This window comes from Gambusia affinis, linkage group LG11 (genome assembly GCF_019740435.1).
Source record: "Gambusia affinis linkage group LG11, SWU_Gaff_1.0, whole genome shotgun sequence".
NCBI classification, from domain to species: Eukaryota; Metazoa; Chordata; class Actinopteri; order Cyprinodontiformes; family Poeciliidae; genus Gambusia; species Gambusia affinis.
The window spans coordinates 19962349-19982124 of NC_057878.1; the positions used below are offsets into that span (position 1 = coordinate 19962349).

The 19776-nt window shown below is 36.3% G+C and overlaps 1 protein-coding gene across 11 annotated transcripts in view; it reads left to right on the forward strand.

The window, feature by feature from the left end:
- Positions 1 to 19776, forward strand: part of map2 (microtubule-associated protein 2) — a 72447-nt gene that overhangs the window by 35001 nt on the left and 17670 nt on the right. For 6 of the 11 annotated variants that reach the window (XM_044130842.1, XM_044130845.1, XM_044130846.1 and 3 more), the window contains 5 exons: positions 5127 to 5392; positions 11073 to 11162; positions 12446 to 12520; positions 16012 to 16227; positions 18412 to 18723. In XM_044130842.1, the coding sequence (XP_043986777.1) occupies positions 5182 to 5392; positions 11073 to 11162; positions 12446 to 12520; positions 16012 to 16227; positions 18412 to 18723 (904 nt within the window). In that variant the 5' untranslated portion in view covers positions 5127 to 5181. The other 5 variants (XM_044130851.1, XM_044130852.1, XM_044130850.1 and 2 more) reach the window with 4 other exon arrangements.

The following is a 19776-nucleotide window of genomic DNA, read 5'->3' on the forward strand; positions in this document are numbered from 1 at the left end:
GAAATGTCTGTTACCTATAAAACCACAAGAACATTTCAAAAGAATCCTGGATGAGGCCCTAAGTTTATTTTGCTACCACATACAATAGCAAAATAATGAGATATAAAAGAGAAATCTAAAATCACTGCTAAAGAACTTCAGCAAGTTCAACACCTGTCTTTTGTCCAATACTACAAACCCTGAAAGACAATTTTGGAGAGAGACTGTATTGAAATAAATGTCTCAGCTGGTGTTCAGTTTATAAATCTGAATAAGTATTCTAAAACAGAAAAAGTATGGCCCAAATCCGCTCATTGGTTCATAAATCATCTCCATTTTTCCCAAGTACAGACAAACCACCTATCTGCATCAACCAACCCATCTGGCCAGGTGCCATTGGCTTTTTGCCAGTTACAGCCAACCTGATGTCTACTGGAAAATCTGTCACATTAGCATCTTACATAGCCTCAGTCATATAAGAGACTGCATGTTCTGAATCTTGACTTTGTTATACTTTTACTTTCATGGTTTGTATGATCAATTGTCTACATGTGCCTCCTTTAAATTCATGTTTCATGTCTTTTTTTATATTACATGTGAATTGAAAATGCTATATAGTTGTAATGTCTTTCAGTAATTCAAATCAACAAATGAAACTCAAACTGATATATTTCAAGCATAACTTTTTTGTTGATATTGTCGATTACAGTTTTCAACTAGTAAAAACCTAGAACATTTTGTATTGGCTAATGATACAAAACAATACAAAACCAACAGGGGCGCTTGCTGCCCTAGATCATTACTGACTGTGGAAAACTCACACTCGAAGTCAAACAATATGGATTATCTGCCTCTTCACCAGTTTCTCCAGACTACGTAATTTTGATTCCAAATTGTATCAACTGAAAAGAGGAATTCGATAAACAGTCCAGTCCTTTTTTCTTTGTTTAGGCTAAGGCTTCTAACATTGTCTGATTAGTTCAGGAATGACTTAACAGAAGGCAAGAAACGGTCTAAACTTACAAATGGGATTTGTTTCACAGTTTTTGCTTCTCCTTGTGTATTTTTTATTAGACTTTTTCCTTCCACTCAACTTTTCTGTCCTTCCACTCAACTTTTCTGACATGGCTAGATACAGCATTCTGTGAAGACACAACCTCAATGAAATTGACCTTTCAGGGTTTCTCCTCCTCATCAGTTTATATATATATATATATATATATATATATATATATATATATATATATATATTATTGGTTTTCTGTTGTATTCTCAATGTTGGAGAAATTGAATCTTGAGTGTTTATTAGCACTGAACTATAATCTTTAAAATAAACAGAAGTCAGTCTTTGTTCATTGAGTCTCTGTAATATGAATTTCAATTTTTGATTAATTATATGTTTTTTTAAATTATAGAGATGCACCTGTACTGAGAGAAAGAAAAACCCTTCTGTTTTTTTTAGTATCAATAAAATACTTCTGTATTGCAACCTAGTTTTTGTTTTAAGATGATAAGAAAACAATGGTTTTTGTTATGACCAGAATTGTGATGTGCTATACCAATTTCTGCTGTTTAGTATCAGACTTTGCTGCCTTATGATTCTCTTACTTTATTACAAAATGTAAACCATATTGTATACAAAATATCTTGTGCAGAGCTCTGCTGGTTTTCAGAAAACCAGATCACTGTGCTTTCTCTCCTCCCCCACTCACACGCTGGTCCTGGCCACCATTCATGGTGATCTTAGTGCATCTGGAAATTAGCCAGAGTTCAAAGTGACCTTCATCACCAGACAGACGGCACACATTCAGAGCACCAGAACAGCATGCTAAAGTCTGTATTTTATACCTCTTCCAATCTATGAAGTGCTTTTCAAATGGGGATTTGCCATGGATGCATTGACAAACAGAAGACATGGCATACAAGAAACTATAGAGATGACACATGTACTCAACGACAGGAAAAATACACTTTTCTAAAGCTTTTAAGCTTGAGTTTTACAAGTCAGCTGAGGTTTCATCATTATTGATGTTCTATATCGGCTTTAGTCATCCTGCTTCCCATGGTGGTACCGCATTTCCTGGAGTGGTAGGAATTTTGGGCATCAACAATTCAAAGCTGTTTTACAGTAATTTTCTTACAGAGATTGCATAAACAGATTGCATGTTACTGAAGAGATAATTGACTTGCACAATCAAAGAAAAGGATACAAAAAGGAAGTTCCCACAGTACGACCCTGGAAATGACCCTGGTTGGGAGTTAGGACTTTTTGGATGGACCTCAAACTAAATATGGAACCTTGCAGTTGGAGAGTCTTTAAAAATTTCTTTCTAAGTTTAATCTTATCAACATTTTTTTGCTAACCTCTGCCATTACTGTCTCCATGGAGGTAAAGATATAAACCCTCTCAGTTACCCCTTTGATCTCATTGAATAAATTGAATTGAAATGAATTGAATCAAGCCTTTCAACAAATATAATAAGCAGTAAAATCGGTTTATTTCATAGCATTTATTTCCTGAGATACAAATTAAAGCATTCACAACTGCCCAGGATTGTGATTACTTACATGATCATTTCTCTCAGAAAACACATCTAGCAAGGTTAAATTTTGAATGATTTTTGAAATATTACAAACTTCCAATGAGCTAGGGGTATGTTTAATTTTGTTTCCAAGTTAAGCACTGTGAATTTGTCATGAATTATTCCTTCATATAGGCAATCCTGATTGTAGCTTTGCTTTTGCTTTCGTCCCCTTTTTTAATCTGTTCCACCTACACAATTTTGCATGGGTTGGAGTGGCAGTACGTGCCTTCAAAGAATATTTGCACTGCAAATCAGATATGTTTCTGCATTGGTTTGATTTCACATTTTTAATGCATTCTGGAATCTACTGAATGCATTAAAAGAGGGAGAAGATATGCATTTCCAGATTGCAGCAGCATTTCTGCAATAGGATGAGCCGCTCAACTTGGCGCTTAAGACTTTCCACAAAGCATCTCAGCATCATAATAATAATCATTATTATAGAAACACATTGTGGTCAAAGCAGTGTTACTTTGTTAAATTAGTTCAGGCCTGTACAACAAATATCTTTCCAACTTTCCCCACTTGTACATTCCCTTATTAGCAAAACTGCTCTAAACTTCTTTAGTTTAGTTTATTCATTCCTCCTCTTGTTGACTAATTGCTTTTTAGAAAACATCAGTTCCAGTGTATTATGTTTACAATTATACAATTTATAAAGGAATAAACAATATTTTATGTTTTTTACACTGTAAATTATCACAAAAAATATGTGCAAACCTTTACTTTCACTCTTTTCATAGATACCAGCAATATTCTCTTTTTTACCAGTTGCAGTTACATTCTGCTAGGTAATCTATGTGAGTAGACGTTAAGCAGGAGTATGGTTTGTACTGTGAATTCAGTGAGTAGTGCTCACTGTAGCATCGCCTTGCTTTCAGGCTGCAGTTATTGACTCCTGTTTTCTCCATTAGGCTTCCCTTCACTCTCAGAATCTCTGTGGACTGCATAGCTAAATGACAAATTACCTCAACACAAACGCTTACACACAGCTCAGGTACTACTAGCCACTTATCTTTCTGTAAAACCCACCTTTGCGCCCTTTGTTTATCTCTACCTCAGTCCTTTTACTGTTAGACTGCAGTAAATTGAATGTGCTTCTTCTGTTGCCTGAGACTGACACTGCCTCATTAAAAACTAGGATAACAGTGAAAAAATAAATGAATCCCAAAAAAAAATAACATCTGTTTTTTTAACTTGTATCATTCTTGCATGTGATAAAGACAACAAGTTGAGAACCTCAACTTTATTTATTGCTTGCTATGTGGCAGACCTGTAAATCATTCCTTTATTTTGTCTTTGATTACGCAGACTCATCAGTGTTTTCTGCATTCAGCTTCTCTCCCTTGTTGTTGATCAATTTTAATCATCAGTGAGAGGGTTTCTGTGTAAACGTAAGCTATAAAGTTAATTCTCTCAGACATGATCCATTTATTTTTCAGGAAATTACTACAAGCTAAAGTTATTTTACATTATCAGCGTTTATATAAATCAGATTTTATCCAAGTCTGATTAAGTATGGAAAAAATAAGAGCAAAAATTTTTCAGAATTTCTTGTCTTAATTTGATATTTTGGACATGATGAAAAACATGTCCAAAATATATATAAAACAATTTCTGAAAAAAAGGGGTTTTACATTAATTCTATTTTTAGATAGTTTCTTTTTCAACATCAAAACTTGAGCTTTTTCCAAGCCTTATGTTAAAGAACATTTTGTTTACATTTCTGTTTTTTGGGACTTTGTCTTACTGTGATTTAAAGGATTGTAATTAACTTCATTCCATATATATTTTAAGCTAGTTATAAACTGATCTAAGTTTGTCCAGATGGTAGATGGAAACAGCTCTATACCACCTGGCAGAATATGAAACCGGCTACAGCAACATGTTTTATAATGTAAAATAAAACAAAGAAAATATTAAAAAAAAACATTAACATCTGATTAATAATATATTGTACTAAAATGTCCATTATCTGATGAAAAACTGATAATAAATTTGTAGAATAATGAGTCTGAAAAAACATGCAATTTTAAAATTAAAATATAGTAGAAACCCTGCACTTTTCATTAAGTATCAAAAGTACAACTTTTATGTCTCAACTGCTTTTTTCATTTTTCAAAACTGACCTCCTGGAGCCCACTGCTCGACTGATCAAAGGCTCCCTTACATCAGCCCTTCTTGAATACCTAGGACTCAGAGTCTCGTCTGTTCATTTTTACCAGTTGTTTATTCCACCTGACCCACTAACTGCATGAGTCATTACACAGCACACATGGAAATCAATATTGTTTTTTACAGAGGTTGTCATCTGCCAGCCAAGAGCCAAACCCAACGACTCACCACCTACAAACAAATTCACAGGCACACATCCATAGTTAGATAAGTGTTGACAGTGAAGCGGTGGTGCTGGGGCCGGGATTATGACTGACAAAAAGAGATTTGTGAATGTGACTGATGCAGTGCGTCCTAGAGCAGGAGGCTGTTCATTCTCCTTTATGTAACATCACTAATATTGCAGTTCTTACCTCACTCCTGAATCTCCTTTTGTCTCTCTCCCAGAAATTGAGATTCCCAGCCCTTTGCCCGGTCTTGCCAGCTGCTATTTAGCAACAGCATGGCAGACAGTCGACAACCAGAAGACAGCGCCCCCCAGTGGGACCCATCAGGGGGGCAAGAACCTGGCGGCACCCATGGAGCAAACAGCTACTCTTCATCAGCCTACCGGACTTGCCAGCCTGGAGGGGCCCACATGACCACGGCTCCTTACACTGCAAGGGAGAATGGATTTAATGGCGAACTAGCTGGAGCTCCCGCTATCACTGCAGGTAAAATGCCCTCAGATTTTCTGTATTTACATTTATCTCTCAAACTTCACTTCCTATTTTTTTTTTAGCACAAAGTCTAAACTATGGAAATATTTTACACTGCAAAAGAGTATGAGTAAAATATAACACTTGAGCAATAGGCCAGCAATGTTCATCAATCCCATGCTTGGTTACATACAGCACAAAACAATCAGGTCAGAAGCACTCTTTTGATTCATGACCGTTTGCTTCATGCAGCAAGAACTACTGCTGGGTAGATTAACATTTGTTAATATGTCAGTTTGGTTTTAGTTTTTATTTCAATTATTTTGAAATGATTGACATAATTATTTAATTATTTCAGATATTATTGATTAGGTGCAATGATATGTTAAGAATCCTTTTATGATGCCATGTTTTGGCCAAGTGGCTGCTATGCTTTGGTTCTTTTAAAATCTATGGATATACAGTGTATTAGGTGTCTTGGTATGTTTTTTTGACTTGGTATGCATTTCATTCTTACTGAAGTTTTATATGTGTGTTTAAATAAGGGAGCACTATCATTAATTTTTTATTTTAATTTAAACTAATTTCCCCTTTGGCATTGATAAAGTAGTTTTAAACTGAAGTGAATAAGCCAAATTGAACACACAAAGTATTTCTCTTTTCTGGCCAGACTCACACTCAGAAGAACAGACTGGCAAGCAGTGGTGCCAGTAGTGTAACTATGGCAACAATTCCCCTACCATTTTCTCAAAACTTTTGTTCTTTTTTACTCCAGCTTGCCACAGACAAAGGAATTTAGTATGTGCAGACAAAGAGCTAATTTTACATTTCTTATCTCCATTATTGGGGTTTTTACAGATACCAGCTCTTAATGATGATTATAGTGGTTCAGAGAGTAATTGTTACTAATGTATCTTTATTCAAAATGCAATTGCTTTATGAAGGCCAGATTTGTCTACTGCACAGCTAAAAGATTAAAAGTGATCAGATTCTCCTACTTGAACTGCAACTTGCAGAGCTCACATGGGATTCTTGGTTGTATCTCTGAATAATACTTTCGTGCCCTACCTGTTAATTTATGTAGATACCAATATCTTTGCAGAGTTTGATTGTTTTGTAAAATATATTTAAGTTTGTGGCTATAATATGAGAGAATGTTACAGCCACAACACCATCTGTGCAATGTGTTGTAAATGACTGATGACGTCTTACAAATAATTTCAGTTTCAAAACAGTCATCTTTCACATTAGTATCTATAATAATTGTTTTAAGCTGTATATCAACATTAAATGAGTAACATTTACACAGCACTTCATCAGCGGCATGTGAAGTTGTTTGTCTGCTTTGCATCTTGTCGCATCTCATTAGCATCTCCTCAGAGCAGGGCAGAGTGAGGGCTAAGTGGGGCAAGGCGGGTGGCAGAAGGGTTGATGTTAGTTCTCACTAGGCCCTCTCTCCCCCTGAAAAGCTCCTCAGTCACCGTGAGAACCAGTGAAGCACAAAATTGTCCTCTTGACTTTCCTTTGAAAGAAAGTTGAAAAAGTCAGTCAGCCATGTTATGAGTGGCCAGGAAAAAAAAAGGAGAAAAGAAGTAGGAAGGAACAGAGTTAGTTAATGAGAAAGAAGAACAGGTAGAGAGAGTTTGGGGTGTATGAATTTGGGAGTATGAAGGATCTTCGACTGATGTGTATGTGATTTAGCTGATGTAAGCACAATCTTAATGTTTCTCAAAAAAAAACAATCCATTGATATCTTACTTGCAAAATAAATGATTTGTTTGTTCATTTTGGACTGTAAACCTAAGCAAACAGAGACAATCTCAATATTTTAGAAGGTAATAATAAAATTAGGAAGGAAATGTAATCCAGAATGTCTTTTGGAGTAACAATTTAATATAATTTGTAGAGATTTGAAGGGAAACTAATCAACTTCACCTTGAATGGTCCTGATCAGGAAATGCTGAAGTCTATTAAATAATTTGAAGGTTCTTGGATAATAGATATTCAACGTTTTATTGTTCATTATCTTTCATGTGTTCATATTTTCTGATTAGGTAAGTTTACCATGTGAAACAATTAGGGTTCACTCATTTCTTTAGATATAAATTTATTCATAGTGGCATATTGCGTGATAAGTCAAAACTGTAATCATGAATCTACTTCCAACATATTTGTCCTTGCAACTGTGTGATGAAACAAGCCACATAGTCTAACCCATCGTAGTAGCTATAACACAATAATTTGTGGCTGTACAAAAAGTAGCGAAAATAGAAAAACAGATATGACATGAACAACCATAATGGATTGAGTGTTCACTTGGTCACTTTTTGTCTTTACCAACATACTTTGTACCAATAGCAGATGTTGTTATTGATATTGATATTGGTAATTCAATCTGTGATGATTATGATTCTCCATCATTTCAATTACACAACAAAATATTTTGATCTCTTTAAAGTATTTTTACTTTCCTTTCATTTCTCGCATCACACACATGCAGCCAGTGTAGGTTGTTTGTTAGAGAGTAATTGAGGACATTTATGTTGATGGACATTTAACACTGGTGACGTGTCTTGTCCATCGCAGGTCAATGTCATCAATGTTGTCAATGTTGTGAAACAGTTTTGAAAGTATTGGCACTTGAAGCAAAATTCATGTTTCAATGTTTTGCATGATCATGCAAATTACAAACAAAATACCTGCCGAAAATGATCGAAATACCCCCCAAAAACTAAATTAGTATTAAGTATTTACATATTCTTAAAGAAGCTATTCAACATACAAAATAGCAACTGATTTAAAATGTTATATGTGTTCTAGCAGTGGTAGCAGGATACTCGTAAGCATTATACATCCTGTGACATGTGTCTTGCTTCTGACATACAGATGGACCTGAGTCGGTGACTCTGGTCTGTTGCTATAATAACCAGTAGGCTTATACATGTTGGCTGCCTGCTGCTATCAAATTTGATATCTCTCATGTTCTCTCTGTGCCCTTGCAGACCTTGAATGTGGATTTAGTAGCTATAACACAGGAATACCTTAATAATATTACTAGAAATATTATTAAGGGTTATTATTATTAAGGACTGTTTATCCTTAATAGCAGTCCTTAATAATACTATTAAGGAAATCCTTAATATTATAATCATATTATTTTTCACTGACATAATGTGATCCATGAGTCAAAAAACCAGATTTTGAGAGTCCTTTCAAAAAACATCAGCTGGCCAAACCCCGTGATATACAATCTATACAATCGGCTGTTTTGACGTAACTTCTGGAACTGATGAGGCAGGAAATTAGGGCTTGCTTTTCTACACAACGTCAAGAATTTGAATCTCTTGTCTCCATCGACCGCTTATGTTATCAAGCTTTCAATTATTATTAAACCACTGGAGCTTAATCAACATAAATAACCTTCGCATTTTTATACACGAGATGGCTGGTGGCTGTACTTTGAGATTATTTATATCATTTTTCAGAGAATGGAAACTGAAAGGCAGTGGTCATAGTGTGCAAGTCTTCAGGTTGTTGTAGATTGTGGAGTACTACTGTATTTTCCAGTCACGTTTTTCATGGTTTGCCTGGTCCTGCAACCTATAGTGAGGCACAACCTATGGGTTGACAAATTTAGAGAGTTTGTTAAAATGCAGATAACTCACAATGTGTCACTGGGCCAAATCAACGTGGACAAGGTCCCCTCATTTTTTAAGTTTTCTAAGTAAATGTGTCTTATACTCCAGTGCAGCTCATATAGGTCTTTTCTGTTTCTGCGTGTTTTAACGGTTACACTGATTCCCCCCACCACACCTCCTTTTTTTTTTTTTTTTTTTTTTTTTTTTAGAACATTTTAACTAATAAACCTCTGCATCATTTGGTATGCATTACAATGATTTAGTTTAAACAACCGGGGACAATTTTTCAAACAGAAGCAAACTGATGATCATAAACTGTAAATTCAAGTTTATAAAAATAGAAAAAGTAACAAATATTAAAGAAAGGAAAAAAGTTCACACAAATCTGCTTTTTCAGGAGTTTTTCTTTAACCAAGTGAAATCAGAGTGGGCTTGACTTGAGAACAAATTTGTCTATTAATAGAAGAAAGGATTTTTCCCTGGAAACACTGAAAATGTATTTTTTGTTGCTATTGATAATGAGAAGCTGGCTGCTTTGAGTTGGTGAGTGGGCAACATTAAATTCTACCGGAAGAAGTGTGTGCGTGTGTAATAGTGGGTGTGTGTACGGCTGCCAGATTGTGTGGTGTGTGGGTGATGCTGAATAGAAAAAGATTCTGAAACAGCAGCATTTTATAGCTATCACATCAAACACTCAGTCCTATAACCACTCCAAATCAAAGCTCTGTGCATGATTATTTTGAAAACATGCACAAAAGCATTTCTAAACATAAATCCAAAAGTGGTTCGACTTTGTTGTAAGCTGCCTCAGTTTATTTCATACTTTCCTAAAGAAGGAGTTATGAAATGTTGCGTACATCATCGCCCCTTCTTTCTGGAACTACATTAGTCAAAAACAATTCTGATGTTCAAATTGCATAATTGTATAATGAAAAAGTATAGCTACTGAAGAGATTTAACCTTTCTCCATGCTGAGTGGACCAGCTGAGTCAGTGAGCTGAATTCACGAATTCCATTTATTATACCAAAATACAGCTGGTCCATTTTGACATGCTACCTTTAAGAACGAACAGTCAAAATGGCGACAAGCAACAGTTCATAACCTCTTTTGTTAGCCTCTGTTTAAGCTACGCCCCAAAGAGGGCGTTCCCTAGTGTGTCATGTCTTCTAAGCTGAGCTCTCCTTTGCATGTCATTTCCTGTAGGTTTAGCTTAGCAACTAGCTAAAAGAGATAGAAGGAAAACACAGAATTTATTAATTCTCAACACTACTCAACTGTGACAACAAAAGCATAAACGGAAGAAATCCATACAGGCACCAATACTCATAATACAAAAGACGTTACCAACTGTTGCTTGTCGCCATTTTGATGTTAACTCTTAAAGGTAACATGTCAGAATGGACCATGTAATTTCCATGTCGACTTTTCATTTTTATAATCTTCAGAGGCACTTGTCAGACAGATACCCTCATTTTAACACATGTATATTTGGTTGAATATGGACTGAGAATGAATATGAAGAATGTACGTACTCTATAGATAATGCTTTCACTGCCAGTTGCTGAATACATGCATATTTTCTGTGCACCAGCATCTACTGTTTACTTGGAGAACTGTGGTGAGTTTTGTGTGCCTAAAGGAAAGCCATAAATTTAAGCATATAAAAGAAACCCTAAAGATTATGTTTCACTAACCTACCAGTAGTTTTAATATTTTTCCCGATCAAAGCAAATACTTATTGGTCTTTTATTAAAGATGTAAAATAACACATTCTTTTGTTTGATGTTATTTTTTGTTCCATGCTGGATAACAAAACAGTAATATTTCTCATATTTAAGGTAAACAAAATCAAAAATAAATTTGGGACATTACAAATCTTATCTTGATTCCCTTTCTTTGAAGATGATGGTTTTACATTATGACAGAAAGAGGACCTTTCAAACGAAAATGAGGTTATTTTAGCCATTTTTTACATTTCCCCTCTCATTCACCCATTCATTATATGTATGTATATATATAAATTACATTGTGGGTTTGTGTGATTGTCTATTTTCAGAGCAAGTTTCGGCACGGATTGTGCAGGAAGTGACGGCAGAGGCAGTGGCGATGCTAAAGGGAGAACAGGAGACTCAACGGCTGCCGTCAGGTGAGATGCAGATCCCAATAGTGGCATAAGTGCTACAAGGAAATAGGAAGAGGAAATAAAAATCTTGTGTACTTGTCTCACAGAACTGGAGTCTATGCTAGCTAGCGTTGAGTAAGGGTTAAAACACACTGCCGGCAACTATCCAGGGATTCAAAGACCTACTGAGGCAGCTTTGAGTCAGCAGTTTTCACACCTGAAGTTCAAAGGTTCTTCTACAATATGTTATAGTAGAATCTTTGTCAGTGCTTTGCAGAGCGTTACATATTTCTCATTTTTTTTCTCATTACAACTACAAACTTTTAATAAATTTACAGGGATTTGATGTAACAGACTGAAAAAGAGTAGTGAAGTGGAAAGAAAGTGATACACAGTTTACAAGCTGTTTGTAAATTAAATCTTGAAAGCTGTAGCATGCTTGTGTCTTTGGAAACCTGGAGTCAGTGCATTGTAAAACCACTTTTATAATTGCAAGCTTTTTTCTGAGGATGTTTTTCTGTTTTGCAAGATAATGTCTACTGAGTTTGATTTAATTCAGGGCTGGACTTTGGCCCATTTCTGACTTATGATTATGCTTTGACCTCAACCTCTTTTGAATCTCTGTTCATAAATATCGATAGGCTTTCTTTCGGCAATGCCCTGAGTTTAACTTCCTCCATCTTTTCTCAACTCCCTGTTAAGAAAAAGCATCAGGTTGATATACAATGCTATTTTTTTTTTACCACACATCACACTTTGTATGTATTCCAAAAGGTTCATTTTGGTTTTATGTGACCAGAGCACTTTTCACATGACTTCTCTGTGTTTGGGATATTGTTTTAGAAACCTAAACCTGGTTTAAATCTTTCCATCACTTTATCCTTGACCTGTTTGATGTGTTTTTGGTTCATGATGCCACTTGAATCTCAGAAAAATGTTTAAGGCTTTTGTACCAACTCTTTAATTTTTTTCCTTCCCTTTTTATCACTTCAAGCATAAATATAATGCATTGAAATGTGTATATGCATTTTGTCAAAATAGGACAAAGGTTCTGGATCTATATACACTTTTGCAAAGCATTGTTCATACCACCTTAGAATCTTTTACATCATTCGGAGAATATACATGTACAGAGTAAACAATCATCCATTTTAAGCACCTAACTTCAAAAGGAAGTTAGATTTCAAAAATCTGCTTTTTACTTGCCATACGTCTGTATGTCCTACATTTATATAAATACGCTTATTCTTTCAATGCATCAACTTCATTGGATTTATGTATCATCTTCTCAAAATGCCTCTTTACAGTTGAAGATACCACCAACTTGCCTCCCTCTCCTCCCCCTTCACCTGCAGCTGAACACTTTGGTCCCTTGGAGCAAGGTAGGCCAAGAATAAAGAGTGCATACTTCTATTAAACTAGAGTGCGGTCTTCTTCTTTCCGTTGACTGTACCTGTTGGGGTTGTGTATATGCGCTACCCCTCACACAAGGGTTTCTCCCAGTCTCCAGTGGGACAAACAACACTATGAAGCGTGTTAAGTAAGCCAAATACGAGCTGTGAAAACCGACATCATGTTCTTCTTTCTCCTGTCATACATTTCCTGTAATATCTTACCACCTCTCCACCATCCTATGCCTGGAACATAGTCATCCTGAAAACCTTCATTTTTGCCATCGTCCATCCAGAGTGAAAGAGACTTCCACCTGCATGTAGACTGTGTTGGTACAGGTATAGTCTTTTTATATGATCCTCTTCATCCAAAACCTATTTTTTAAGCTCTACATGTCAGCCTTCCCACACACTAAAATCAACCATATTAGGTAACCCTTCAACTTCCTGTTAGTTGTTCCTTTGATTAATTTATGTTTTGCATGTTTTTGGCCATTTGGTTGTCTGCTCATTGTCTTTTGTCTGACTTATTTTTTTTGTGTGTGGATGTAGTTTATAAGTCAGAAATTAGCTCTCTATTCAACAAAAAGATCCAATATAAACCTAAATATCTAAAGGTATAACTGAACTGATGATATAAAAAATGTCAAACAAAATTAAATCAGTGCAATTAAATTGTATAGTTTTAAAGTTGTAGTTACCTTCTGCTGTTGGAATATAAAGAAAACTGTTGTCAAAAAAGTAACTGCAATTAAATGAAGTGCTATTATTAGCTATTTTCTTTCCACTTTAACACATAAACCAGTAAGAGTATGCTTAATTTTTGTGACAATAAAAAGTGCTCCTAAAACTTGAAAGATTACTGATAAATGATTCAAAAACCAAAAATTACATAGGTGCATCTCAGCGAATAAGAATTTAATGAGATAGTAAAATAAAAAAGTTAAATTTTATTCTGATTTTCAAAAAATAATATTAAATAAGACCTGAAAAAAAGTATTTTTAACACAGAAGACCTTTTAAGAGGTCTGTCTGGTTATTGCACAGTGTATGCGTACTTCCATACTTTTTAGGAGCTCCTCTTAAATTACTGCTTCAGTGAGTCTTGGCATGGATGTGATAATTTTCTGACACATCTAATATGCTCAGGAAGTTTTAACAGGAGCTTTGCACTTGTCTCTCATCTTGCTCTTTGCAATTTTCCATAACTCCTCCATGGGGTTTGGGGTTTAGGTCAGGCAAGTTTGCTGGCCAGTCAGGCACACTAATACAATAGAGCCTCCTTCTGCTGACAAGCAGGAAGCACAAAGTGGTAAAATATACTGTGGTGCTGACTCTAGACTAAAGGAAACACAGAAGACCAGAAGATGACATGGCTCTCAAAAATCATCACCGACAGTGGAAACCTCATTAGACTTCAAAGGAAGTCTGATTCAGTCCCCCTCCACTCTTGCTCTACAATCGGAGATGTGGATATTCTGAATGAATCAGACTCTGGTCTTGTTCAGAGTCTGATTACGTACTTAAGAACTGTGATGGTTCACAAAACTGTGTGTGGTTGCTCTTGAAGGGCTGACTCCAGCTGCTGCCCATATTGTAAATCACTTACAGTACAAACTCTTGAATGGCCTTTCCTGTACAGGTTTCTCAAGGTTACAGTTGTCCCAATTGCATGCATACTTTTTTTCTAGAACACTGTTTCCATCCACTCAACTTTCTAATGGATACGACACTGACCAGCTTCTTTAGCGAGGATGTTGTGTGGCTTACCTCCATTGTGGAAGGTGTCAGTGATTATTGGCTGGACAACTGTCAAGTCAGCCGTCTTCCCCATAGTTGAGGAAACAATAAGCAAGTATTTCTGATTAAAAAATCTATTTATTGGTACGATTATTATATTATCCAATTATCTGAGAAACAAAATTTTAATGTATCATTATCCATGATTATCTAAACAGATTATAATGTTTCATTTTTAAATTAAAATACTGAAAATATATTTACATTTTGCTGCCACCCTAATTTATTTAGAGTCACCTGTTGGTGACTCTGTGGTTTTTCTGGTCTGAAAAATATCAAGGTTTAGATATTTGAAAAGGTGTTGTGTTAATTTAGCAGTTTAGACTAAAGGCCTTTTTTCTGGTTATATGTCCTTCACTGAATAAAAAAATCTCTGTTGCTGTCAATGTTGACTGTCTTCTATTTGTGTTCTATAATATTAGAAAGGAGCAGATGTCTCCATCAAATGTTGCCTTACTTGATATTCTTAGCTAGATAAAGGCTGGCCCCCAAAGCTTTGATTCATTTGAGTTGCTTGTCCACTTGTTTCTGTGTGTGTTATGTGTCTTTTCTTCTCTATCAAGCTTTTTCTTACATTCGTTTCTTCTACTAAATCCTTCCTATTTTGTTTCTTCTTCTAAATATCTCTCTCTTGTTTTATTTTGAAGCTTTTTTGTCTGCAAAAAAATGTCCATCTTAAAACAAGAACAGACTAAACCCTCTATTAAAAAAAATTAACAGTTCGCCCAAGTTAGACAATTTAGCATGACCTATTACTCAGCTTTATGAATTTCTTTATCTTCTATTACAGATGTAAATTAATTAAAGACTAATTTAATAATTAGGTTTTGCTACAAAATCATAAGGTGAAGAACCTATTTTCCATTTGAACAACTTTTGGGCCATCGCCTGCTTAGCATTTTAGTCTGTGGAAAAGGACATTGTTTGGCACTCTTGCAAATAGCACAATTCTTGCTCTTCTTCTACAACGTTTGACAATGTGCTTTGGATCAATATCACATTATGAGACACATTGACAACACATTTTCAGTTTCCAGGTAGAGTCCACCTGGTATTTGGCTTTTAAAGACAAAACAAAATTGCCTGAACTTTTAAAGAGTTAGAGGCCATGAGTATCACAGATACCCATCAGTAGACTTCACAAGATATTTTGAATATTCATCTTTCATTTTACGCCAGACCCAGTTGATGTGTTGCTGTAAACTCAGTCTGTGTCTCAGCTTACTACAGCACACCATTCAGGCTAAAGTCCCGCATCTAAAATTGGATTAGTAAGATAAAAAAGGCTTTAATGGCACCGCCGCCAAATAATCATTAAATAACATTATTATTGTGAATTGAAAACACCCCATGCCTCTCGGCTGCCAATATGTGGCACCTGCTTTTTGTCTTCTCATGAGATTTTTCCCAACTAAATAACTCCAATAAAAATAGGAGGACTTTTATAAATGTTTTGGTGCTTGCCTGTACTGCAAGTGGTGCAGAAAAGTATTTATAGTTAGCAAAACCATATGGACTTTAAAATACAACTATGACGTCATTTAATAAAATCCCTTTAAGATGGTCATTCTTTGAGTGTTCATTTTCTTCTTTTATTTTTTCCTTCTTTTCACTGTCTCTCTTTCAGTCTGTGTGTCCAAATTTCCCTGCAGTTCTTCTCCTTGTGTCTGTCTTGTTCGTAGATGTAGGGGATGAGGAGGAGGCAGGCCCTCTCCGCCGCTTCCAAAATTCTCGGGAGAGGTGCAAGTTCCTCGCCCCCTCCATCTCAGTTTCCGTGCCCGAGGACGACCCCTACCACTCCGACGAGGAGTACTATGAGCACCCATTGTTCAGCCCAGAGTGGACGCACTCGGGCGCTCGCCCCACAGGGCACGCCGTGGCCTTTAGACAGATTGAAGGTGAACCACGCATGGTTCCTCTTTGCCATTCTCCCCTCATCTCCTCGCTCCTTTGTTTTCCTTTTGTGATACTACCTTCTTCCTTCATTCCTACCCTCTTTTTGTCCTTCCGTCTCTTCGTCCTTCAGTTCGTCTTAGTCTGTCTTGGTGTGATGTTTGTGTGTCCTTTGTGATGTGTATCCACTCAAAATCTGACATTTTTATTTACCAGTCATTCTTTTTCTTGTCATTCATTTTAACCGGAACAGTTGCTAGCTGTGGTTGCCCTGCCGTAAACTTTGGTACATAGCAGTGATGTGTACAAAGTACGACAATGTGTTTTTGTGAGCCACTCACTGAGCATTTTCATCAGTAACATTGTTGCCCACAAAGCTGACTCTCAGGACATGACTTAAGCTCCATTGCTCCCATAACTGTCTGAGAAACTGTGCATAACCTCTATGCACACAGCCCTCCCCTCCTTGCCAAACATTTCCCAGTCTTGTGCTGTAGTCCATTCCTTGAGATTACCCCAGTTTCTGTCACTGTGTTGTACTGTGCATACATCCATATCACAAAGACTTAACACTTACAGTGTGGCAACAAGGAAGACTTTCAGCTCCATCATGCTACATGCACTTCAGACATAGTTCAAAATCTAAGACTGTTATTGCATCTGGCTCAGAATTTGAATCTTTCCCCCCAACAACTTAAAGATGAGTGGTAGTATAAAATCTAAATTAAATGTAGTCTAAATGGCACTTTCAAATGTTAGCAATATATAGACTTTATTACAATCAGTCATTTACCCATTCATATACATGCACACACTCAACCGGCCTGTGTGTGAATGAATGAGTGAATGATTGATTGTATTGTAAAGCACTTTGGAGTTTTTTGTTTTTTTTAACTTACTACCTTACTTAAAAAGGAAATATTGCAAGGTTTTAATAGTTTAGTAGTCTATTTTTTATCATGTTGATTTACAGTGCCTATAAATAAATATAAGCACACCACATAAACTGCTGCATGATCTGCTTGGATGTTGAGTTATTAAATCTGATGACAGATGAAAGGAGGACTAGATGGGCCTTCACAATGGAATAGTAGTTCAAAAAAAGCTTCTGCTTCACTTATGTGGCTCTATAGATGTGACAAGTGGTGGAAAGAAAAAAACTAAGTGAGATAACGATGGTTTCATCACAAACTATTTTCACAAGTTTTGTTGGTAATTAGTGCAATACCATCTAACTGTATCAGCAGCAACGCCAACTGTGTTTTTTTTTCTTCGATGTTTCAAATATGAAAGAAATTTTCAAGTTTTAAATCCAATAAATAAAACTAGGTTTTCAAAAGTGTTTTGAAAAAAGTTCATTTTGGGGGGAAGTGTTGGAAGTGAGCTTCCGACCACAAAGATTCAGTCATAGATCCTGGAGCTGACTAAAGTAAAAGTAAAGAAGCATTATTATTTTCTAGCTATTTATAAATAGTGCAAGTCCAAAAATTTAAATCATCACAGGGCAAATATCTTTTTGTAGATGTTATCACCCCCCTTTATATGTTCATCTCAAATGGATATGGAATCCCTTTTAATCTACAAAAGTGGTCAAGGCCCACCAAACTGAATCAGTGACAATATTAAAGTGACACAATCCAAAATATTTATTGTACAAGGAAGATCCATTAATAAAATTGAACCTGACTCTAATTTGCTGTGCAGGTTGACCAATTAGATGACAATTTATTTGAAGGGAAACGGTGACAGTTTTCACTTATTTCACAATGGACTGCAAATCATAAACAACAAAACTGTTAGATTTTTGAAGGAGTTGGATTATTTCACAATATCTTACTTAAATGGACCTATTGAAATATGTAATTTACTTTGTTTATTACATGTAAAAATATCTGGCCTTATTTATAAATTGGATTGTGGCATTTTTAGTTTCCCTCAGAGAGTGCCTTTTTATGTAAATACAAGTCACAAAGTTTGTAATAAAATAGTTAATTATTTTAAACACTCACTCAAGATCCCTCTAAATTAAAACTCCATGTTCTCACTGTTTTTGTGTGAAAAAGCTAACTGTTTGGGTCACCTTTTTACAGAGCTGAAAGTATCCCCTCATAAGTTATGTTCTTACATAACCCAAGTCTGTGTTGCCTGTAGTCTTATTGTGTCCCCCCTTTCACCCTGTTTTTGAGAAGAAGAGACCATGGAGGCTCTTACAACTGAATACGAGGAAGAGGAGGAAGAGGTGGAAGAGGAGGAGGAGAGTGCAGAGGCGGCAATGTCTGAAGCAGCTCTTGATGAGCAGCAGTGGAGTGGGGAAGAGCCTGAGCTGGACAGCCCCAAAGCTGAACTCGTAGATCAGACAGAGGCCTTAGACGAGGCACAGGTTATAGACCTGGGGCAGTCTGAGGCAGCTAGTGCTGCCACAGAAAGCTCTGTGGACAGAGAGGATGAGGAGGAGGATGAGGAGGAGGAGGATGCAGAGGGTGAGGAAAGCCATGAGACAGGTGTGTCCTGCCCTCTGCTCTCCCTGCCTGCATGTCACTGCATTTGCCACTCTATTACAACGCAAGATGTGTCAGAAAGGAAGCAAATAACATAAGCATTATTATTGTACTGGAATGGCAAGTAATCCTCTCTGCGCTCTGCTGCGGCTGCAAGGCAACACAGGCTTGTTGGTGAAAAGAGTCACATTGTTCAGATTAACCTGTTTTTTTTTTTTTTTTGTGTGTGGTGTCTTTGCTTGTGTTATTTTTTTATTTTATTTACTTGATGTAGTTTTTGGGGCCGGCCATTTCGTGTTGGTATAATGATGTGAAGTGACGCTAAACATAACCGTGCTTTTTCTTTTTAATTTCTCCAGCTTATAAGCTTACTAGTTTCTCATTATGTTCAGACATAATGGCTTGGTGCTGGTATGCCAGTGCTGCACATTTAATGTTACCATGAATTGCAGTAGATAGAACATGCATTGCATTTTTAATCACCAGTCTCAGTACAGAGAGTTCATAAGAGAGCTGTGTTTGGTGTGTCTTGCTCAGTGTGATACAGGTGTTTGTTGAACCATATGTATATTTGCAATTGTATCATCATCAAAAAAAGCAAAAATATATTAATTTGCTTTTTTCCTTGCCATTTGTGAGTGACATGTAGCATTTCTCTGTCATTCTTGGGATGCTTGTTTCTTAGATGAGAAAATTACATGAAGTTATCATAGTTCCATGAGATGCTCTAACAAATTTATGATTTACAACTTTTAATTAAAGTGTAGCAATGATTTTCAATGAATGACAGAAATGCTGTATCCCTTATAGTTGGTTTTGATGCATGGGTACTCCTCCCATCTCTTATAACTGTTTTCCCATAAATCAGCATTACAGTTGCCTCACGCCGACTCCGTCACACTCCATCTCATGTCTTTCATCCATCTGTGACATGGTGGGCCCTTAATCTTGCCGTACCTCTTCAGTGATGGCTGTATTTGTGCTGTAAGTTTCTAAAGGAGAGCTTTGCCTGGTTGTGTGCAAGCTTTCCCAGTGACCGGCTTATAAACAATCCTT